At 39.6% G+C, this 22,552-nt stretch overlaps 1 protein-coding gene and 1 pseudogene across 2 annotated transcripts in view; one reads left to right on the top strand and one right to left on the bottom strand.

The window, feature by feature from the left end:
- Nucleotides 1-22,552, top strand: part of TMEM117 (transmembrane protein 117) — a 222,478-nt gene that overhangs the window by 15,782 nt on the left and 184,144 nt on the right. For both annotated transcript variants that reach the window (XM_075059097.1, XM_075059096.1), the window contains one exon: nt 20,553-20,685. In XM_075059097.1, coding sequence (XP_074915198.1) covers nt 20,553-20,685 — 133 coding nt within the window. The remainder of the gene's footprint in view (nt 1-20,552; nt 20,686-22,552) is intronic.
- On the bottom strand, nt 9,260-15,175 carry LOC142045499 (P2Y purinoceptor 1-like; annotated as a pseudogene).

Below are 22,552 nucleotides of genomic sequence, written 5' to 3'. Positions count from 1 at the left end.
GGAAAAACAAAACCTGAGTGGAGAAAGCATATATTTGGAAAAATTAAAACATTTTTCAATTACAGTACTCCGCGCCCCCCCCGCCAACCTAGTAGCTTACTAGCTTTTTATGCACTTACCATGAAGTAGTATTTTTATGTGTTCTACTGTGGAACCTACCCACCCTTTGGCTTTTTTTAGTAATGAAAATTTGGGTTCGTTATATACCTGTTTTAGCTCCAATGGAAATTTGCTACAGAACTCTTTATTTTGTCTGAAGTTTCACTGATTGTTAACACAGTTTCTCCATCCAGTGTATTTCTAGTAAAGATATATTTCTCAGTATAGTATTTGCCATGGTTACTTTTGCAAATAACATAGTGTCAAATTATTTAAAATTCAGTTTTTCCGAAGTTACTCCTAAATACAGTGAATATGGTAGTTTAGCTGATGTTGCGGATTTCTACTCTTTCAATTTGTATGTAGTAAATAATCCTTTTTGGACACCTTACATAGTGTACGTAATACAAATGAATGATATGCTATTTCTAGAAAGGCAAATTAGGATTAATGAGCAATGCTTAACATTATGTCATTGCAGGAGATTTGTGCATAAGTGGAAGCTATCTGTATGAAACATATTCATACTTCGATTTTCATGGAGTTCGTCTGAAAACTGTGTGAAAAAATGTCAAATACAAAAAGTCCTATTTGCAGGTGATTAAAAGAAGACATAACTATAGTTCTGCTTTTTAATTCTGTAAACATAATCCTGTGTTATCAAAGTAGGGAACTTGACCTTTTTTTTCCTGAAGAAATTTTTCAGCATCTGGAAACTTCAGCATAAAGTTGAAATAGGTCTTGCAAGCGTTTTAACCAGTGAAAGCTCATTCCGTATCACTTGTTTTGGTTGTGCCATTATGAACTAGATTTGTTGAAATAGCTAGTATTTTTGCATCCTCCATCCCATGGCAGGAGGGCAAAGGACTGTTAAGACAACTGGGAACCTGAGGCAAAGTTGATGGAGTTGGGGTTTTGTCAACTGCTTCTGTGACAGTGGGCACAATGTTCTGCAAAATATGGCAAGTGCTACACAGTCACTTGTTAGAAGTACGACTGCCTAACCCTGAGGCTGTTTTGAGTCTGCTAGAATAAACATCGGCTTTCCTGTGTAAGATCTACGCAGCTTGCAGCATACGCTAATACTGACATAGGACTTGATTAACTTGATTGTATCCCTTTTTAGTGTCTGTCCGGATGCATATACAGATGCTACTTGAGAAGTATATAGCTCATGAAAAAACAGTTTTCACCAAGTCTGAAAATGCTCAGGTCTAAGTGCGTACCCCCATATTTCTTGTAGGCTAGAGAGCCGTCTTGCTTGTCACTGGGATGTACTTCTTCTTGGTCCCACAACATCAATTGTCCACTTGTGCACTGGAAACGCAAACAGGCTCTGTAACCCCTGGGGTTCCTGCTTGTGCACTGGGACATGTAGTCACGGTGTCCAAAACAGACAGCAGAGCCCCAAGTATTTATTGAAGACAAGAAATAAAACAAACCCCTTGCTTTATCTGTACATACTGAGATTAAATCAGAAAGCTGTCTCTGGTCAGGGTTTCTTTTTTTCTGCATACTCTACGCCTCTGAGAAGAACTAGAAAGAGGGAACCTCCTGCATGGGAGCGCTTATCCGCTGAGAGGGTCTAAACAAAAAATAGGGTACTCTGTTCTTGACCGAGAGTCTAGCTCATTTTTTTAATTAAAATGAGCATTATTTCACTGCCTTTGAGACACAAATTCTTTTTGTTAGAACACCTGCTATCTCCTGTATTTGACTGACCAAGCGACTATTTTTTTTGCCTGGAGGAAATGTAAATCTCTTTTCTCTCTTGCTCTCTGCCAGTCTTTGATGGCTCAGCATGCGTGCTTAGTAGCGACCCTTACATTCCCTGCACTGAGTCCTAGAGACAGCATTGCTTGCCTTAGTCCCATAGAATATCTCTGGCAAAGCTCATGGTCAAATCTAAATTTCTTTTGAGTTCCAGTTCAGCACTGGGGTTAGTTGTACGTGGCTGTTTTCTGTCAACCTCCACTTCACGCATTTGATAGAGAGGGGCTTTGCTCATTCAAATCAGGCTAAAGGTTTATTATGCGTATTTGCTATTATTTAAGCATATTAAACTACTTACATATAAACTTATTCAACTATGTTTACATTTTTGTAAGTTGATATTACCATCAGGTTTGCAATTTACTGTGCCACAATACTGCTTTTTGGACCACTTATTCGAATGGCCATTTGTAAACCTGTAGATGCTCCTGGATGGATGATGACAGAATCTGCTTTGTTTTCTGACTCAAAAATGCTTTATAAATGTTTATTTTAAAAGGCTGTGTGGTAGATAGATTGTAAGCAACTCTATTTACTGTTAAAAATAAGCTTGTGGATCAGTTTCAGTGCAGTTTCAGGAGAAAAGAACAAACAGTATAGAAAAAAAAGAATTATTTTGACAAGTTGTTGCAGAGTATTGCTAAACTGGTATTGAAAAACAGAGATTACAGCACTGCCCTTCAGAGTTCAGCATCAGCATTATACGGGATATAAATACTGCTGTTACTGTGTAATTTGGATTCCAATGAACTCAATGAAGGAAAATCTAGTTTCTGTAGGCACTACATATAAGATGATGAAACATTGTAGCTCTAAAATTAAAAAAAGGAGGAGGATCATGAAATTACTTTCATAGGTCTGGCAGTTAAAAAGATCAGGTTTCTTAAAAAATGCTAAAAATTCTTAAAGGTTAGAGGGTGAAAAAATACAGTTAATACTTACGTGCCCTCTAACCAACTTTTCTTTTGTTACGCAGTGAGGACATCTAAAGAGAAAATTTTTTTCACATTCATTTTATAACCTGGGATACAGTCACATAGAATTAAAAAATCTACACCTCAGGAACAAACACGTTAGCATTTTCTATTGCTAACGCAGGGTTTTCAGTTGCTTCCCTACTAAAAAATGTTCTAAAACATTATAGGAAATCAATACCTATTTTTACAGGTTTCCTTTTAACTGCATCAGCACAGTTGTCTAAACCTGAAGTAATAACATCAGTAAGAGTAAAGTCTATAATTAAGATTATATGTTAAATCTGTATAATTGCAATTGACAGATGCAGAAAAATACAGAATTAAGCCTGCCTACCCACTGTAATTCTGGCATAGCTTTAAGTCTTCCCACATTATCTCCATTTTACAGCTTTTTCACAAGAGCAGCTTGAGGTATTGCATCTAGGTAATAGTAATGACATTAATGTAAAGCAAAGAGGGAGATGTGGTGACTTTATGAATCCCCTGCAACGTTTGGTACAGCAGATGGCACTGACCATTACCACCCTGCTCTCGGTTGCCTTTGGGTAATCCATTAAGAAAAGAAAATGTCAGACCTTTCCTTGCAGCAGCAAAAGTCCATCTTCCTGTTCTTGTTTTTGTATTAAAAGATGCATGTGCATTCTTATGAACATTTGCATTTCTATTCTTTTTTCTTTGAGAAATAGCAAGCAATCTGTAAAGGCTGTGTGGCATTACAGGAAGGCAGAGTGCTATACATTTCACCTGCATTTGCTCACTTGTGGTTTCTTGTTCAGACCAGGCCCTTGAGACCACCAAAGTCAGGTAAGAGGCTGCACAAGAAGCTGAAAGACATCTGGCTACTAATGTCGGTCTTCTGACTGGTATTGGCTGAACTGGTGGGAAACTGGAGATCCTAGGTTCCCATTGCCCTAGCACATGATGGACTTTGCGAGGACATCACATTTCTAGCGAGGTCAGTAGCTGAGACCTTGACTGTTAGGTTTTGTGACATTAGGCTGCATTTCACCTTAGACTGCAAAAGCTGAGAACCGCAGTGCTCCCTGATTAAGGTTCACCTTTCCCAGCCGGAGGAAGCCCCATCTGTGCTGAGTCATGTGAAGAGGAAGGGACCAAGCTGGTAAGTGGTAAATTGATAAAAGACCTGAAAATAAAGCGTGAGGGGAGCTACAGAGGTGGTAGGTCCCTGCACAGGGGCCAGCACGTCCCATCACCTCCGACCGTGGGCTCCAGGCACAGCGCAGGGAGACTTGGCAGCCCCAAGACTGGATGTTTCTCTAAGGCAGGAGCAGAGGAGCTATCTTTCCCTGCAAGGTGGATGGTGGACTTAGCTATGTTACCTGCCTCTGCTGTGGTTCCTGCAGCTGTAGAATCAGTCTAGGCATATTTTTTCTTCTGCCCAAAGAGCTTTGGCTTCCACTGATGAAAGCTGTGTACAAAGGTGAAGTATTTTAACTGCCTTGTGGTACTGTTTGTCAATAGCTTTTTGCAAGGTAAGGTGTTTCTGAGGCATGGGAAAAAAACCCCTTTGATATCAGAATACATTCATTTATATATATTGAAGAGAAAACCAAACTTTGAGGAACATTTGAACATTTTTATTTAAAAAAGGTAAGCTCATGGCTTAATAAGCGTGAAAATTTCAGGTAGTTTTTCTGTGAGATAAAAGTATTACGAACGGACAAATGGAGAACAGTGCATGCATAAAGATAGCTTTGTTTAGAAAGCAGCTTGGGACATTTGTAGCAGAATTTACCTCTTCAACTTAGAGGTTTTTGTTTTAACAATTTCTGCTTATGAAACAATGCTGCATTTACAGTAGTAAAAGAGGAAGTTTTTTCTCTGACCACAGCTGAGCACATACATAAACAGTCGAATCTTTCAGGCCATGGTCTATTTTGTATTCATCTAGCATATTAGAAGGATGTCCATCACTGTAATATCTCAGAATCAAGATACAGTATATGAAAGCTACCGAAATCTTGCAGTCAGTTTTATAGGCTGATACATTATTACAACATTCAATAATGTGTTCAAACTCATTATAATGGTTGGGCATTTAATAGGATACCATGTCCTCAGTTTTAATCCAAACAAAGATCTGTGAGAAACCAGTATTGCAACATACTTGTTATAGTAGAAGATGTTGACTTTGGCTCTTAGCCGTTTAGTTTACTGTTCGCTTACTGTAGGAAAATGGAATAAACTTACTTAATTTTGTTTATGTCAATCTACCTGGGGAATATTATAATAAAACATTTTAGGAGCATGTATTGCCAAATAAAAATAGGAACAGCTGTCTTGTGCTTTTAACTCTTATTTTGTAGAAAACCTTTGATTTCAGTCAGGACAACTTTAGCATTTGTTCAGCCTAGTTGAAGAAAAATGCTTTAAAAAAGTGTGTTTAATTGATTATAGAATCACTTACGAACAGGCAAACAAACGTCTAGAAGCCTTGTCAGCTACTAGGGTGTATTCACAGCTGAGTATCATGAGAAACCTGAATAGCTGAGGGTAAGAGAGGGAAGGATTTTTCATGAGTTTTGTGTCCTGAAGATGATATTTAAAGATTACCTGGTGCCTTTAGACTCAGCCCAGCACAAGGCATGTTGTGTGAGGTGCCCAGGCCAGGAGAACAGACAACAGAGGCACTGTGACACAGGTACTTTTTGTAGGAATGCCCCCATCCTCTTTTTCCCCTTCTGTTCTTCATTATTTGGGGTTGGTTGGGAATAATCTTTTCAGAAGCATGAGGTGGTTTCTTTGCTTTTTCTTCCCCTTTTTCTCTTATGTGTGTGTGTGCACCTTGGGATTGCTGTTCTAGATGGCTTTACTGATAGAAAATTAATGAGCTTCATAGGACTGTGTGGACCATGTGGGATTGCATCCAGCTACAGAAAGCCATGAAGGCAAGGATTTACTTTTGTAGCACAGTTTACTCCAAATTTTTCTTTCAGTGGGACACAAAAAGGAGCAATGCAGAAAAACGGATTTTACTAGAGTTTCAGAGTCCAAACAGTTTGTCCCTTGTTCTGCAGGTGAGCCCAGAACAGTGAAGTGGAGCTAGGACACCCACCTTACTCAGTCCTACATAAGTGAACTAGAGGAGTCTCCAGCTTGCTCCTGCTTGTCCCCAGCAAAGAGTTTAGAGCAAGGCTACCATCCATGCTCCCGGTATCTCTTGCTTTTATTCTTGGGGGTCGGGGAGGATCAAAAGATACGCGGCAGAAATCGGTATCATCTTGATCCGTACTGTCTCCTGGCAATGTTTATCTTCTGAGTTGACTGAGATCCGGATTCTCTCCTGCAAAAGCAGGTCCCTGCCTGTTTGCTTCCCCGGCCCTTCCCTGGTCACTGGCACAGCACCGTAAGTGCTCCTCGATACGCTCCCATGCCCGCGATGGCAGTTGCTGGCACCGCTCCATCACGCGTGCCCTGGACCGTGCAGCTCTTTGGTAGGGTGATGCTGACAGAAGGTAAAAAGCATCTCATTTTGCATCTTTCTATGCGAGTATACTGCATAGTTCAGTCACACTGAGAATATAAAGGTCATTCTTGTTCAGCTGAATGCATTTTATGTTCTGGTAACCTGACCAGAATGAAATTTCTCCCTGGCTTTTTTTTTTGAGTCAGACTCTCACATTGACTTTAAAGCATTTCCTTATTACTGCCTTAGTTTTTCTTTTTACACACTGTAACACAGGCAGAGAAACCCTAGACTTTGCTTGAGAATCTCTGCAATCTGCATTAATGCAGCTTGCAAATGCATTGCATGTGAGTTGTGGAAGGGTTATTTGTGAAGCTTTTTAATTATTGTATTCGTCTTGAGCTCACTGGAGGCTTTCAATCCAATCTTTAACTGAAATTTTTAATTTTATTCTCACCAACTTTGGGGACTTGTGAGCACAGGCTGCATTCATAGGTGTTATAATGACAGCACTTCAAGAGGAAACAATTCAATTTTTTTCCAAAATCAAGAAGTGACTTTGATAATGTTTTTCAAAATTTTTTCTGAATTCAATGCTTCTTTCCTCATTAACAAAAGATCTTTCTAATGATACCTGCTTCATATGTAATAGTAACATTAACAGCTATATAGTAGATACTATGCCATGAGAGTAAAATGATCTGTCTGAACAGAAAAACAACTGTTTTGCTATAAAAATCTCCAGAAAATTTAGAGAAGCTGCTGCTCTAAGTCATTGTCTCTCCTGAAAAAGCTCACACATTAGACGTCCTGGCAGGTATAACCTGATAATATCTGCTTCCCAGAGGTGTGAAGTTACCATTTCTAGCCCAGGACTGCAGTGAGTTTTCATGATTAATTTTGTGTCTAGAAAAGCGTATTTTGATTTCACATTTAATTTTACCCGGCCCTAACACAAATTAACTTGCTGAAAAGCAATACTGAGGTGGAGAAAGGAGAAAGAAACAGTGTGTCTGTGCCTTTAAAGATAGATTGAAAGATAAAAATGGCAAGTGTTTGATATTGGAAATAGCTTACTGTTTACAATCTTGGGTGCAATCAGGTGGGAGCATTTAGCCCAGAGCTTCACGCTAATCTCTCCTGTTCTATCCTTTTTCATGCTGAGAGCACCTTTGTTGCTAAATGGCATTGACATTGTTTCTGTATCAGTCTCAGATGTAAATGCATATTATAGTAGGTAATTGCCGATGGGTGCCCATGCGTGGGTTAAAAAGCTCTCTTTCTTAAGGAAGGCAATGCATTGTTAATAACCCTGTCATGTTTCCAATAGACAATTCATGCGTTAAAAAAAAAAAAAGTGAATATTTTTCTTTTAAAATAAGAGAAATTGAAAGATTGAGAAATTACCAAAGGAGAAAAGCAGCACTTAGAATGAGGTGAGTACATAACTCCCCTGCACAGAATATAGGCACGTCATTTTGCTACAAACTCCTGTGAGTTTGCTAGTACATCCAAACACATGTAAAGTGTTTCAGATTATCAGGAACTGGTTCTTCATGTCATGTCACGGTTATAGACAATTAAAAACTCCATTGTTCTAGATATTATATATGCATATATATTTACTCAGTACAATTGAAACATGCAACAAGAGAGATTTAATACCTATGTAGAATAGAATTATTTTCACATACAGACATGTGAGGACAAAATTATATTAAAATGATGGAAATTAGAGAAGTGAGGCACTGTAAAAAGTATATTAAAAAGTACTTTGTCACTAGTAACTTCTGAAAAGAAAGTTAACATGTTCACTGATACATGGGCTTTTATAGTTAACGAGGTAGTGTGTGGGACTTGGCAAGAAAGCAGGTCAGCAGGTCGTTGATTATGGAACATGATTATTTTGCCCATACAATGTGTTGAAAGAACACTTATTTAATGACTTCAGAAGGTGGATGTTCTGATGGCTATATATTGTGCTGTTTTAATGATGAAAATGCACTGTAGACTGATTACCTTAGGCTGCCCTGAAAGTGTGATGCTAAGACCCTAAATGAACAGGAGACGAAGTACTTCTGTGTAGCAGCATCTCTTACTCTTCTTGCAGCTCAGCCATCTCTGTATTTCAGAACTTTTCCTGTGCAGACTTATCCCTGTTGATGAGTTCAGAGTTCATGGCAGAACCACACACTCCCCTGAGGCAGAACACTTACGGGAAACAGCTGTAAACGGGAAGCAGCTGTAATTTGGGGGATACCACCAGTGTGTCCTGGTTCGGAACACCCTGCTGCCCGGGGGAAGACTTAACAAAGCTCTTCAATCCGTGCTCATTTGCTTCATGAGTAGATTCACTGTGGCTGTGACTGTCCTTGGGGACTTTATCTTACTATTTATTTTTTGTTTGTTTGTTTTTGGAAGTGTTGTGCACTTACCCGGGTTAATGAGGTTCCACTGGCAGTGTCAGTGGAACTCTAGTGCAAGCAGCATTAAAATGAAGTACTTGTAGAAAGCCTCTCTGCAAATGCTCGAGAAGTTCAGTTGTAAGCATCATGATTGTTATTAATTGCATGGTCCAATCACAGCAGCACTTACAAACAGATGAAAGAATAATTAACAGAAACTGTAAGAAGGCTCCTCAACACTATGTGCTCTTAATCTTCCTGTATTTTTCTGGCCAAGAATTAAAGTAGCTACTTAGAACTTCTGTTCATTGTTCATTCCGTGTTGCACATACATACAGGTAAGAAGTGCTGTTTCATGATAAATTAAGGTATATTTATGACAAGAATATTTAAAATGCCAATTCTGTAAAGCTAGGACTTGCTAGTGTTTCTTTTCACGTTAAGTTTTACTCTGCATTGCTGTGCATTCTTGCTTATTCAGGATGTTGCTATACAATACAGGAGGCCAAATTTTAAACGAGTCTGATGACACAAAGCCAAATGGGCAGTGGGAGATGCATGTGTTTGTAGACTGGTATTTAAGTCATTGTTCTTGGGGACAGAGTGATGTCCCTTACCCTTCTTGTCAGACAACAGCAGTGCTGGCACTTGGGATGACACTTTATACTTTTAATTCTTTGGTAGCATGTCTTACTTGCTACTGTAAAAATGATTGGGTCAAGGCAACTGTTGATGCTGCAGGTGATCTCTGTGACTTTATAAATGGCACTTAATGTGCTTATGTTCCCACAGGGTGGTTGACAATTCTATAAATTAGTATCACCATCATCATAACGTGATAAGGTATGACAGAAACAGCAAATACAATCATAGTGGCTGAAATCAGTAACAGAGGTCTAACAAGTCTGTTCCTTCTTTGCTGACATTTACCGAGTTGTAGTAATACCTTGAGAGTCAACATATAGCATGTAAAGATGACGGTGACTGGGATTAGGAATCTCAGTACAATCCTGGAGAGTGTGAGTGGCACTGCAAATTGTAAAGGTCCTTCAGTGCCATCCAGGGAATCTATGACGTCATGTTGTCTTCCAGCTGCAACTGTGTAGTAGATCTCTGGCACTGATGCAAGCACTATGAAGATCCATACTGTCATGGTACAAAACCCAGCCTTTCCTTTGTCTCACCATGGTAGTGAAGTGATAGGATGGACAGGCCCTACGTATCTGTCAAAACGGATAAGTGTCAGGAAATAGACACTTCCACAGATATTAGTACTAAAAAATAGTCTTATGATCTGATAAAATGCTTGACTGGAATAGACAGCTAACTTGTGGAGACTATCATGTACTGAAAAAGGTGCTGTGAGAGTCCAAGTCAAGTCACACAGTGCCAAATTAAAGAGAAATATGGTATTGGTAGTCCATATCTTCACGCAGAACACATAATGTCATAGTGCAAGTATATTACCTAGAAATCCTGCTAATAAGTGAAAAGACAAACCAGAATCAGCAAATAGCAGTACCGCTCCAGCTTAGGATTTCTGTTGCAAATTAAAATAGTGCATGTACCATTCATCATCTTTCTGTGGAGTATGCCTGAAGGGAAAAGAAAGACCAACAGCCTTTAAGATAAAAGTTGAATTAGATGTACTGAATTTAAAATTCAAAACTTTTCTGTTAAATCCAATATGTTTGAATTGGCAAAATAATTTGGAATATGGTATGATATACAAGCTCACCTCTCTCTATCTGAAAAAAAAAGTAAATTCCGAGTAGGTAACACTTAAAGCTTACTCTACAACACCAGCACAGGCAGATCTTCGTGAACTTTAATCCAAACCTTTATATCCTTTCCTCTCTAATATTTAGTGTAGTGTACGATAGATGAAAGGAAAAAAGCACGTGCCCTCAGTAACAGCAGCATCCCCTTGCCCAATAATGTATCTGTGTCTGTCTTTGGAAGAAGCAGAGGGGAGGGCAGCAGGACAGTAATTGCCCACGCTCATTCCATCCTTGCTTTGAGTATCCGTACTGGGCCTAGAGGCATGTGTAATATGGGTAGCTGTGACTGACATCCAGAAGACAGCATCAAAACAAATCAGCCTGAAATCCTGCTTGTGGTGAAAGCCACAGCAACCTTTCCATCTAAAGTGCTGGACGAGACTTTTTTTTTTTTCTTTTTCTGTGACTTTCTTCTGTAAATCAATGTCCCAGGCCAAAAGCATTGTGCTTATGGTAGAGTTAGGGAGAATTCATTTTGTCTCACTCTTTATGGCCCTGTTTGTATCACTGCCCATTATGGAATATCTGGAATCTGCAGTGTATTTTACAAAGCAAGGTTTTTATGCTTGTAAAGTCTTGTGTTTAATCCCAATGATTTTGTACTCCCAATAAAAACAAAATAAAGGCTGGCATATTCTGCCAGAATGAGCTGTCATCAATTGCAGTTCATTATGTTTGTAGAACATCTCTCCAAACGATGCAGCAGATGCCAAACTGTGAGGTCTGTCCAAGTAGGAGCTTTGTATGAGGGTCATCCAAATAGCCATTTATGGATCAGTCTGCTACAGTGCTTGATAGGATGACAGGATAAAATTTTATTCGGTACAAACCACACATTGAATGGAACAAAGGACTTCTTCAAAGTGTTATTGATTTCTTGAAAATTTTCAAAGAAAGAGCTTCAACCATTAAGTTGATAGTAGTGGTTTTTTTGAAAGTAATGGTTTGCTTTCATGTCAACCTTAATACAGTATGACTTTTCCAAAGTTATGTTCACAGACACAGGTCAAAATATAACAAACATGAGCTACAGTGCAGACCTGCTAAATAGAGACTGCATTACTGTGCTTTGCAAATTTATAGCTCACCCAGGCAGTGAAGTGTCAAAAAGCTAGTTCAGACTGTACTTGATGAAATTGGGGAGGAAAGTTGTTTCTCCAGAAGCTCAGCAACAAAAGCAGTCAAATGACTTTCCAGAAAGTGAATGTGGATAGAAAGCCATCTGTTCTACTCACAGTGTATTTCACAGGTGGGGAATGTTTGCTCTCTGAACATATTTTGTAAAGTATCGAAGCACTGTACTTTAACCTAGGGTAACTGTACTCTTTCCCTACTCTTTTCTGTAGCCTTTGTGAATATAAAGAAATTAAACAAACTTTGTTTTTTTCTTCAGCTGAATTTTATAAGATACCCCTGTAAATTCTTCAAAATGTAGCCACCCTAATAGGTACAATACAGTTAAGTAACATTTTCTTATGATGTGTTCAATTAAAAGAGGTTTGAATATGCATAGTAGAGTTACCTTTTCCTAAAATCCTCTTGGCTAGAGGTCACGTGTGCTTTCAATTAAATTATATTTCCTACCTCTCTGCCTTCCTTTTCAAACATTACAAATGAAGGCAGTATAAATAAGCCCTGAAGTGGCTACAAACAGCATGGCCATAGCTGCGTGAGGGAATTGTAATGCCAGATTCCTGATCTCATCAAGCTCCTGGAAAAGGACTATAGGTAGGTGTAAATAGAGAGAGGCAGACAGCTGTGCCACTTCCTCCACTTTGCTGTAAGTTGGCTGGATAAAGCCTGGATGCGTAGCCTCGTAACTGCGTTAGGGCGGTTACAGACCTGAACTAATAAACCTCCTACCCCCTTCATCACCTTCGGTTCACTGGGCTGCACACAGGGTTGAGCTGTACGACGTTAGTTCTGTAGCTGGAGGGCCTGGAACTGCAGAGCTGCGTAAGGTGCATTTGGAGCTCAGAGTATCATTAGAAAATATGTCTTGTGTTTGTGTAGGCATTTCTCATGTGTCTACCTTGGGATTCATATTTCAATTTGCTGAAATATTCTTACTGTCTCCTATTAATTCTTTGTATTATAGTAGAGCTTAGAGGCCGTAACCAAGACTAGATTCTTGAAACAGTGTGCTTTGCAATTGATGTGAGCAACTTACAGGGTGGGCACAGGGGAACAGGTGCAGAGATAAAAAGAACCTTTCCTCAGGTAACATAATAAGCAAGAGAATAACACAACGGGTTCGACTCCCAGCTTGGTGCTATAACAAGAACTCCTGGTCATCCATCAGAAGAATGTGAAGCCTTGTACAATCAGGACCCAGTTTCACTGCATGTGGGAAGACAGTCAGCACGCCCTGCTATATCCTGAGGCCATTGGAGCTACCCTGACGTCCAGCAGATCTGTGTGTGTGCTGTAATGATTTTCAGAAGTCACTTTTTTTACATCAGACAGTGGCAAGTTTTCTGCCTACCATCTTAGCACCAACAGAATAACTCGAGTTACAGGATGTGACTAGATCTTCACCGTTCAAGTCCAAAATTTTGCATCTGTCATTTAAGAAAACTTTCTTTTTCTGAACATTGCTGCGTTCAGTGCTAAGTGCCATTCTTAAACAAAGCCAGCCAACACACATACACACATCTTAGAAGTGGCAGAATGAGCAACAGCACCATGACATTGTACTGTGACAGATGAGGAGTTGCATATGTTGTTAGTGCTGACTAAGAACAGACTTGCCAGACTTTGAAGAAAGTAAGATTTGGTTTTCAAGACTAAAACAATATTTCCAATTTATTGAGATTAATTTTTCAGCTGAACAGTTTCAGCCATTGAGGGAGATGGCAATGAACATTAAATGGACAGAAAGAGCAATCACATGATGGGGCATCCAGAATTAAAGGAATATATCTGATTTGATGAAGGGCTTGATATTAGAATATTACACATATGCCCAGGAAAGGGTTGAAGTTTATAGGCTCCATCATGCATAATTAAGACAAGAAAGCATGCTAAATTAATGGGTATGAATTTCATGTTTCTCTTGTTTCTCCTTCTGCAGTGCAATGAATCCAACCATCTTACAGGCTGTGGATCTAAAGATGCTAGAAAAGTTTTAGTTTTTTAAAAAGTGACCTGTTTGATTGACTCCATTTTTGTATCTGCCTATTGGGTTGTCTCTTCTCCTGGACCTGAAAGAAATATGGCTTAGACCCATGACTCTCTGACAATGAATATCTACAAGCTCCTCCATCATTGTCCCTGACAGCATCTGCACGCTGTTATATAAAGTCAAGCAGGTTTCAGGTGATGAGCTGATTTACTGCCTGGTTTGTTGCAGGGCCCTAAATCCTGACATTTCTACAACCCTGTGTTGCCCTTGTACCTGTGATGGGGCCTCCAAAGTCTTGGAGTAGATAGAAGTCCTTCTTTCAGTAAAAAATTACTTTTTGAGCGAACTTCATGTGGAGCTAAGAAACATCATGTAACTGAAAAGAATCTTGATTTGTGTGTATAGCTAATTGTAGTTCACAGTTTATCACTGGTAGTCGTTCATATGGCACATGACTTGTATTTGCAAAGTTCCATTAGGTTTAGTACATTTGTTTTTTTAAAAAGTATCTAATTCTGTATGTGTAAATATATCCTAGGAACCATATTCTTCCCTGTCATACCTGTGGAGGTTTTTTGGCATTTTTAACAAGGTCATAATAAGCAATTAATTTGGCCTGAAGTGAAAAAAGATCGAGCTAACAGCTTACTGTATGTAATTTTATTCCTTATCTACTCTCTTTGCCCCTTGCTCCTTTTTGCTTGCTATTCTTTATAGTAGAAGCCCTAATTTTACATGAACTGTTTTATTTGTTGGGATTACTCCGAGAATTTTGTTTGCCTCTTTGCAACTGTATTTTAATCTGGTACAAATCTATTCCAGTTACCATCTAGATAAGTTTTCCAGATTTCTGACTATTCACACCCCAATGTAGTTCTGTTACAGGTGCTCTCAAAGCATACTTTTTAGCTTATTTTACCAAATAAATAAAGTATTACAGGGGGAGTCCTAGGTTTTGTTATAAAAATATCAAGCATTATTTGCAATTTTTACTTTAACATCTTCCCTGTTAGGTAATCTAATGCATTCCCTTTTTATGTTCAAATGAATTGATATGAAGGGATATATAATGCAATGTGAGTATTAAGTGGAGCTTTTCACGTATTTTAGTTCAACTGCATTTAGCATGCTATACTTACTAGTACAATGGGAACAATAAGTAATATACAGCAGTACTTGTATGCTTTTAGGTAAGTGGATTGTGCTAATATCCAATTCCTTTCTTAATGACTCAATCGGTGTTGTGATTGAGCTGCTACTTCTTTCATTAAAAAACGATGTTCATGTACTTACTTGAGATTTAAGGAAGTCCTATATGGCAAACATAAGCTACAGTAGAAGGGTAGTTAAGGTGTAAGAATTTGCCTACCAAAGATAATATTTCTGAAAAAGTACTTCAAAAAATGTGAAATTTATACATATGTGTATATATTAATCTGTGTGTAATAGATAAATAGGGAAAACTATATTGCTTTGGAGAATACAGGTGCAATGAATACTTAATAAACCTTTCTCTTACCTGTTTTAGATAGATTGGAATTGGCTATTTTACAGAAATCTAGATGCCCACCTGTGATTTTCCTCTCCATTAATCTGGACCTTCTAAAATCACAACTTTCTTCTGCGAGTATGGTTTTTAATCCCAGGTGTCATTAATATTCCATATGCAATGGCAGCCCTTTAGAGAGCATGTATCAAACTGCAAGGCAGGTATCTTTTATCATTAAGCCCCTCCTCTCAGTAAGTCAGGATAAATTGCTATTGCCATAGCAGCCTCTGCTTGCTTTTTAGGGAAGGACATACTTACTGCACATCCTGAGTCTAGCTAGGCCTGGGGCTATCATCGTTTCCAGCAGTGAAGGAGAAGAGTACAGGGGCTTGGAGCATGTATATGTGCATTTGCACTTTCCCTTTCTTCTTCACTGCCAAAATCCTTGTTATTGCTGCCCCACTACTGGACTGGTCCGAGGACCTATGTTGCTCTTGCCCCATCGCAGAGCTTGGTTCACACCCCACCTACCTACCTATCACTTCTGTTGCCTCATGGTTCCCACCTTGTTCCAAAATCTCAGCCCTGTCAGAGAACTCCCATCTTCCAACTTTGCTTACTGCAGAGCTCAAATCCTACCTCCCACTTCAGCCCATAGTCCAGGTCTGCTCCAGGTCCTCCAATCTTCCTGCCCCAAACCTGCATCTCCAATCTTCAGCAGCGCACACCAGTCCTGGGATCTTCCTGTTTCATTCCCTGAATCAACACCTCACTTTTTTACTAATTTCCCCGCACGTGATAGCTTCCCCATGCGTCCAGCCGTAATCCATACTGAAACTGGACTTTGCAGTTCAACAACAGCTCCCAGAGATTGCCTCCATCCCAGACCATCCCACCTCTCAGTCTGCTGTATCACCTCTTTTGATACTTCCTGTCCAGCTCCTCATCTTCCTTCCATTTTCCCTATTTTGACATCTTCTAGCACCTGACTGCACTATCTCCTCATTAGATTCTGTCCTTCACCTTACTGCTTGAATTATTGGTTGTCTTCCTTACCCCTCTTGGCTTCTGCTGTGGCACTCTCCACCTTGCAAAAGCAAATTCCCATCTCTTGCACTGGTGAGGTTCTCAATACTCCAAACAATCAAAGAACACATTAAAAAAATCCACCTGGTTTTAGAAAAGAAAAATTCTATCTGAAAAAAACATAGACCATCTAGGTAACCCATGATAAAACAATGATACTCTGTTACAGGGGCATGCAAGTATGAGGGATGGTGATTTACACAAACTACCTACTAACATCAGTAGAGGTAGAAAGAGAACTGCTAGAAGACAGAGTTGTGAACACAAAAGGAGGTCAGGGTGTCAAGAAGAGTATGAACAACTAGATTGAGGGGTGTGACACTCACCCAGATGAGAAAGAACTAGTATGGCTGAACTTTAAGAAAGTGGTGATTAGAAATTCTGATAAGAACAGCTCAAGGAGCTGTACCAGACTCATAGGGGTCTAGGAGAAAAAAAAACCTCCTGACAGTGAATAAACAGTGATGAAAGACAGAGGTGAAAGACAAAAAGATGATAGGGTATTCTTGCAGAAGCAACTATAGAGGCTATTACAATGCTAAAAACCAGTAGATAGGTTTGTTTTGGGAAAGGAGAGGGCTGGACAAGATGGAGAGATTCAGAAAAGGAAAAGAGGGATGAGAGTAGACATAAAGATCTGGAAATTGGATAGAATGAAATTATATGGGCAGGTGAAAAGGATAAAGGGCTACAGGAAATAAAGGTGAGAAGCATTTGTGTTTATGATAACGGAGAAGGACAAAGAGAAAAAGGTAAGAGGAGAAGATGGAGAAGGAAAGCTAGTCCAGGACAAATATGTTCCTGAAGAAAACATGACAAAAATTTTACCTATCACCAATGGTGAGAGTAAGCAGAGCTTCTTTTCAAGTGACAAGACATACCACTATTCTTTGAAAAAGGCATTCTCTGCAGAATGAAGTATAACACATCACATGATTAAAGTACTTAGGCCTAAGAAGAACACACACTACAAGATTCTACACAGTCTCATAATTTGATTTCTTAATGAAATTAGGGAAGCAAATAAGGCATGCCAGGGGACATACTTCTATTTCACATGAGGAAAGCTTTCTTAGACATGAGAAGGAAAATGATGTATGAATCAGTAATCTTTTTTTTTTAGCATTTGAAATGAATTGTAATGGTTTGTAATATTTCTCAGCATCTCTTAAAAAATACCATTATTAGTAAGTTATTGTTGCTTTTTTTTTTTCTCCTTTGGACTTCGTATTCAGTGTCTTAACATTTGAAAATAGGATACAGAAAAAACATGCAGAAGGAACCAAGATTTTTCTTTGTGTAGGAATGGTGAAAAAATATTCAGACTGTAGGAGCTTATTTTGTAATATCACAGTGAGGCATTATAACTCAGCATTTGACAAATTTTAGTTTAATAAACTGCATGGTAGTTTAATCAGTCTTGCTGATGTTACCTTAATAGTAAAAGTGACCACTGTAGCAACTATATTGCTCTTAACCATGTTAAATGTTATCCATGGGTACAAAGCCCTTTTGAAATCCCATCTGGGATGTTAGGTGTTGTTCCTACTGGGAGTCAAGCACTGAAAAAATAGTTCTACACCTTTCCAGCATCATTCACCCAGTCCTATTTGGATCATTAATCACTGCAAGTAAATAGCCTTTGAAAAAGCAGGAACCATTAAAACCAAGTATAAACTACAAAAAGCAGGATAGGGAAGGGTGTTGTATTGCAGTAAGACTTTTGAGGATAGGACAGTAAAATCCACCTTGCTCTGACAAATTGTAGTATACATTTGTGAAATGGCAAGAACGTTACCATGAGAAACAATCATAGGTCAAGCACTCTAGGGAATGTTTAGTTCTCTGTGACACAGTGACAACATTTGGTGTACATATCTTACTAGGAGATTAATAGTAATTACATCATAGGTATGGCTGTAAGCCCTATTCTCTTTTGTGATATGATTTTTTTTATGTTACCACTTACAGGCTTAATTGGTTTGTGGCCTTGTTGTGGTATAATGTAGCAAAAGTCTATGCTGTAAGAAAGAGAATAATATTATTCTTTACCTTTGTGGTAGAGTGTAAATGATTTGTCCATAATGTCCCTGGAGGTCTCTAGTTGAATCTGAAACGGATTCTAAGGCTCCTGGCACTTGTCCAGCACATATCACTCCATTGGGTGAGGCCATCCCAGCTGAGCAGCTCAGTAGTATTGGAGTCAAAGACTTTTCCAGTTTCCTGTGTTGACATTAGATGACCAGTACACAAGAACACGTGGTAGCCTTGTACTACCTCACAAAATAGAGGAGCAGTGACATTGCACAATATTGTTATCTCAGTTTTACTGACAGGAGAGGTGATTATTTACTTATTACTAACCATGTATTTTTGCGTACTTTGGGGCTTCAGCAAGAGTCATCTTTGACTCAAAGGATGGCTTTTCCTCTGGTACATGGAGTTTCCCTCTAGTCCAGGCAATTTCTTTCATCCTCAACTGGTCCTGCAGTCACCTTCTCAGAAAAGCAAATAATTCTTTTTCTCATGAGCCCAAATGTCCTGAATCCCCAGTTCTATTCCATGTTTGTGTTTTTCACAAGCTAGACACACACATATGATGAGATCACTGTTACCATGTCATGATATTTGACCTGATGCTGTCTATAGTCAGTGGAAAGAGACAGGTAACCATCAACATTTAATGACTCTTTTGTTACTGATCCAGAAATAACTGGCAGCAAATAATGAATCTCACACAGCCTGAGGTACTGATGACACTTCAAAATTTATAAATAGACTTGTTTCCTAAAAACACTGTTCAAATGCCACTAAGAAGTGGCTCTTGCCTTGAGGTTTAGACTAATTCCATGAGATCTTCACTGCTGTGGCATTTGTTTTTGAGTGTTAGGATGTAACAGTTTCTGGAAAACGTTATGGTTTAGGCAGTTGCCCTTCCAATCCATCGCTCCTTCTGATTTTTGCACAGATGTGCAGCACTACTGTTCATTGAGCTTTAAGGTCAGCAGGTTGATGGAACTAATTCACATGAAAGGAAAAAAAAAAACCAAAACAAGGTAAATTTTCTTTTTTTTCTAGATGGGTCAGTTCCCCACTCTTGTTCACTCATGCATGACTGCTCAGCTTGCTGTGCCAGCATGAGAGCAGACTGGGTAGAGATACTAATGGCTGAAACAGGGAAACAGTGAAAGCTGCTTAACCAGCATACAGAATCACATGTTGTGTCTGCAAAACCACAGCCACAGTTTGATCAGGTACCACGGATATGATGTGGACTCCTTCAGACCTCCACCTCAGTGATTTTGACTGTGAGAGCCCAAACCAGTTTTTCATCAGTTTGTGGGAAGGAACCTTGTAATTCTGTAGGAATAGTATCTGTTCATGCTGAACTACAGAAGAGTAGAGTTTGGCTGCATGATACTAAATCTGCCAGCCCAGCTGGCAACAAAGCACCACAAAGCTGCTCACTCACTCCTCCCCCCGGCCCCAGTGGGACAGGGAGGAGAAAATACCAAGAAACGCTCGTGGGTCGAGACAAGGACAGGGAGGATCACTCACCACTTATGGTCACGGGCAAAAGACAGGCTCAGCTTGGGGAAGAAACAAAATCAATTTAATTGACTACCAATCAAATCAAAACAAGGATACTGAGAAGTAAACCCAAATCTTAAACCACCTTCCCCCCACCCCTCCCTCCTTCCCAGCTCAACCCCACTCCCAATTTTCTCTGCTTCCTCCTCCCCAGAGGCACAGGGAGATGGGGAGTGGGGGTTGAGGTCAGTTCCTCACCCCTTGTCTCTGCCGCTCCTTCCTCCTCAGGGGGAGGAGGACTCCGCGCTCGGCCCCTGCTCCGCCGGGGGGTGTCTCCCATGGGAGACAGTCCCCCGCAAACTGCTCCAGCGTGGGTCCCTTCCATGGGCTGCAGTCCTTCGGGCACAGACTGCTCCAGTGCGGGCTTTCCCATGGAGTCACGGCCATCTTGGGGGGCACCCACCTGCTCCAGCGTGGGCTCCTCTCCCTCCTTCCTCACTGACCTCGGGATCTGCAGAGGGGCTCCTCTCTCATTCCCATCTCCTCCCCTGCTGCAGGTTTCCCCTCTTAAATCTGTTCTCCCCCAGGTGTTACCACCATCACTGATGGGCTCGGCCTGGGCCAGTGGCAGGTTGGCTTGGAGCCAGGGAAGCTTCTAGAAGCTTCTCACAGGCGCTGGCCCTGCGGCCCCTCCCCTGCTACCAAAACCCCTGCCACACAAACCCAACACGCCCCCACACGGTGAAATAATTAGATATAAAAAGAAATACAGTTTAATACTCTATTTTGGTTTTGTTATCTTGCAAACATGTATTTACTGACTGACTAAAATACGCTTTCTCATAATATTTGTACCACAGGTCAGTTGCTCCGTCTGAAAATGTTTCGAGAGGACCACGGGTCTTGGATGACGATGTTCTTCAGTACCATCCTCTTCCTCTTCATTTTTTCTCACATTTATAATCTGTTCCTCATTATGGCAGGGAATATGAGGTAGGTTACACAGTTTCTTTTTGTCTCTTTTGCTCTAGGATATATTCTACTGGAAACTTTTCATATTGTGCTGCCGTACAGTGAACGAGAGCTTACCAAAATGTAAACATACTTGTATTCACTATCTTTTTTTATTCTTCTGCTTTCTGAATTTAGGTAGAATAGTAATTTAATTGGTTAATTGGACAAGAGGATTAAACTGTCAGTTATAAAAAGTGGGGTCCTAGACTAATGATAGCAACTATTACATCAGGGTACTAATGAACTTTTTTTTTTTATTATTTAAAATTATAAAATTATAGCTCAACAAATTTGATTTGAAGTTAGGTCTGAGTAGTTTAAAAGCATAAGCATTACTATTGTGCATACTGAGGAAATTCAGAGTTAAAAGAAATTGAAACATCCAAATTTGAGGAAGCTCAGACTCAAAACACAAACATTGAATATATAGTATAGTGTTATTTTTGTTATGTACAATAATATTTGCTGATCCAGTTTGGTAAAAATATTCTTAAAGATCTATTTTTTTCCCATAAGGTGCTCTGACAGGGCAAAGTTATGGTTGGCTGACAGATGAATAGCTGTCTTTTTATTATGTCTGGATTTATTTTAAATGGAGCTCTTTATATTAATTTTCTGACTTAAGAAGACTTGCTTTCTCCTATTATCTCAAAATTAACGCCACTTTCACGTGTTGATTTTCCTGAGAAAACCTACATTATTAGTCATCTAATACATACAAAACGAGTTCACTGGACAAAAATACGCGGTCATGTTGTTTATGAAAGGTAAGGTAACATCTGAAGAGTTTCTAGCAAGGAATAAGAAGCGCAGTGTATATATGAGTTGAAGAACAGTGCAAATAACTGAATGACTTGTTCTTAGCAGAATATCAGAGCCATACCAACAGTCTGATGAAGAGTTATTTAATGGGCCCTGGTGTGGTGTGTTACAGATCTTATGTGTGTCAACAAAAATATGCAGTGTATGTAGGTAGTCCTTTTACCAATGTGACATAAAAGAAAAGGTGAGTAGGAGGCAGACTGGGTGTCACTGAATGAACATTAAGCGCAGACCAGCTGGGCTAATCATGAGATTGTGACATGAAACTAAATGTATTGATTCAAGCAAGGCAGGTAAAGCAGCAGAATTACTGAGTGTTTTAGGAAACAATCATGGTAACAATGTGGTAGATATGAATAGGTGCCCAGTAAGAGGCAGAATAATCATCCCTGAAATGAGAAGGGTAGGAGCATTGCAGGTTTCTGGCTTCCCTATTTATATAGTCGTACTATTATTGGTATTATGTTAAGATTTATGTTTGGTATTTCTAATGCTCTGTAAACTATAACTAGCTGTTAGACAAAGCATTAACAATTTTGAAAGCTTGACTTGTGTCTGGAAATCAAGAGTTCATTTGTCCTTGTCAACATTCCTGCTCCCCATATCTGTTACAAGCTTCCATTAACTGCACTGAAGAGATTGTGTGGCAATCAGCATCCACATCCATGGAAGTAGGCACAGCCTAGTACTGAAATAGCTGGTGTCGGTCAATCTGCCCTCTTGCTTTCTGCGGGGTAAAGCCTTCCCTTCCCTGGAGCTTATGCCCCAGCCCTAGATTTGTTGTGATTGTTTTGGGAAGCTGACCACACTGTGCTCAAGGAATCACACTGCCTTTTTCGAAATGGACTGAAGGCTTGTTACAGCCATTTTGGGTGTCTATTCCAGCAAAAAGGCAGCATGTGGATACGGAACAAACAGTTTTGGTCTCAAACTGCACAACGTAAACCATCAGTCAAACAAAGCCCTTGCATCAGTCCTCTCAAAGTTGAGGTAGAACAATGTGTAGTACTTTTGAAAAGAGTGT

This window comes from Buteo buteo, chromosome 28, assembly GCF_964188355.1.
Source record: "Buteo buteo chromosome 28, bButBut1.hap1.1, whole genome shotgun sequence".
NCBI classification, from domain to species: domain Eukaryota; kingdom Metazoa; phylum Chordata; class Aves; order Accipitriformes; family Accipitridae; genus Buteo; species Buteo buteo.
This window is presented reverse-complemented; position numbering and strand designations above follow the sequence as displayed.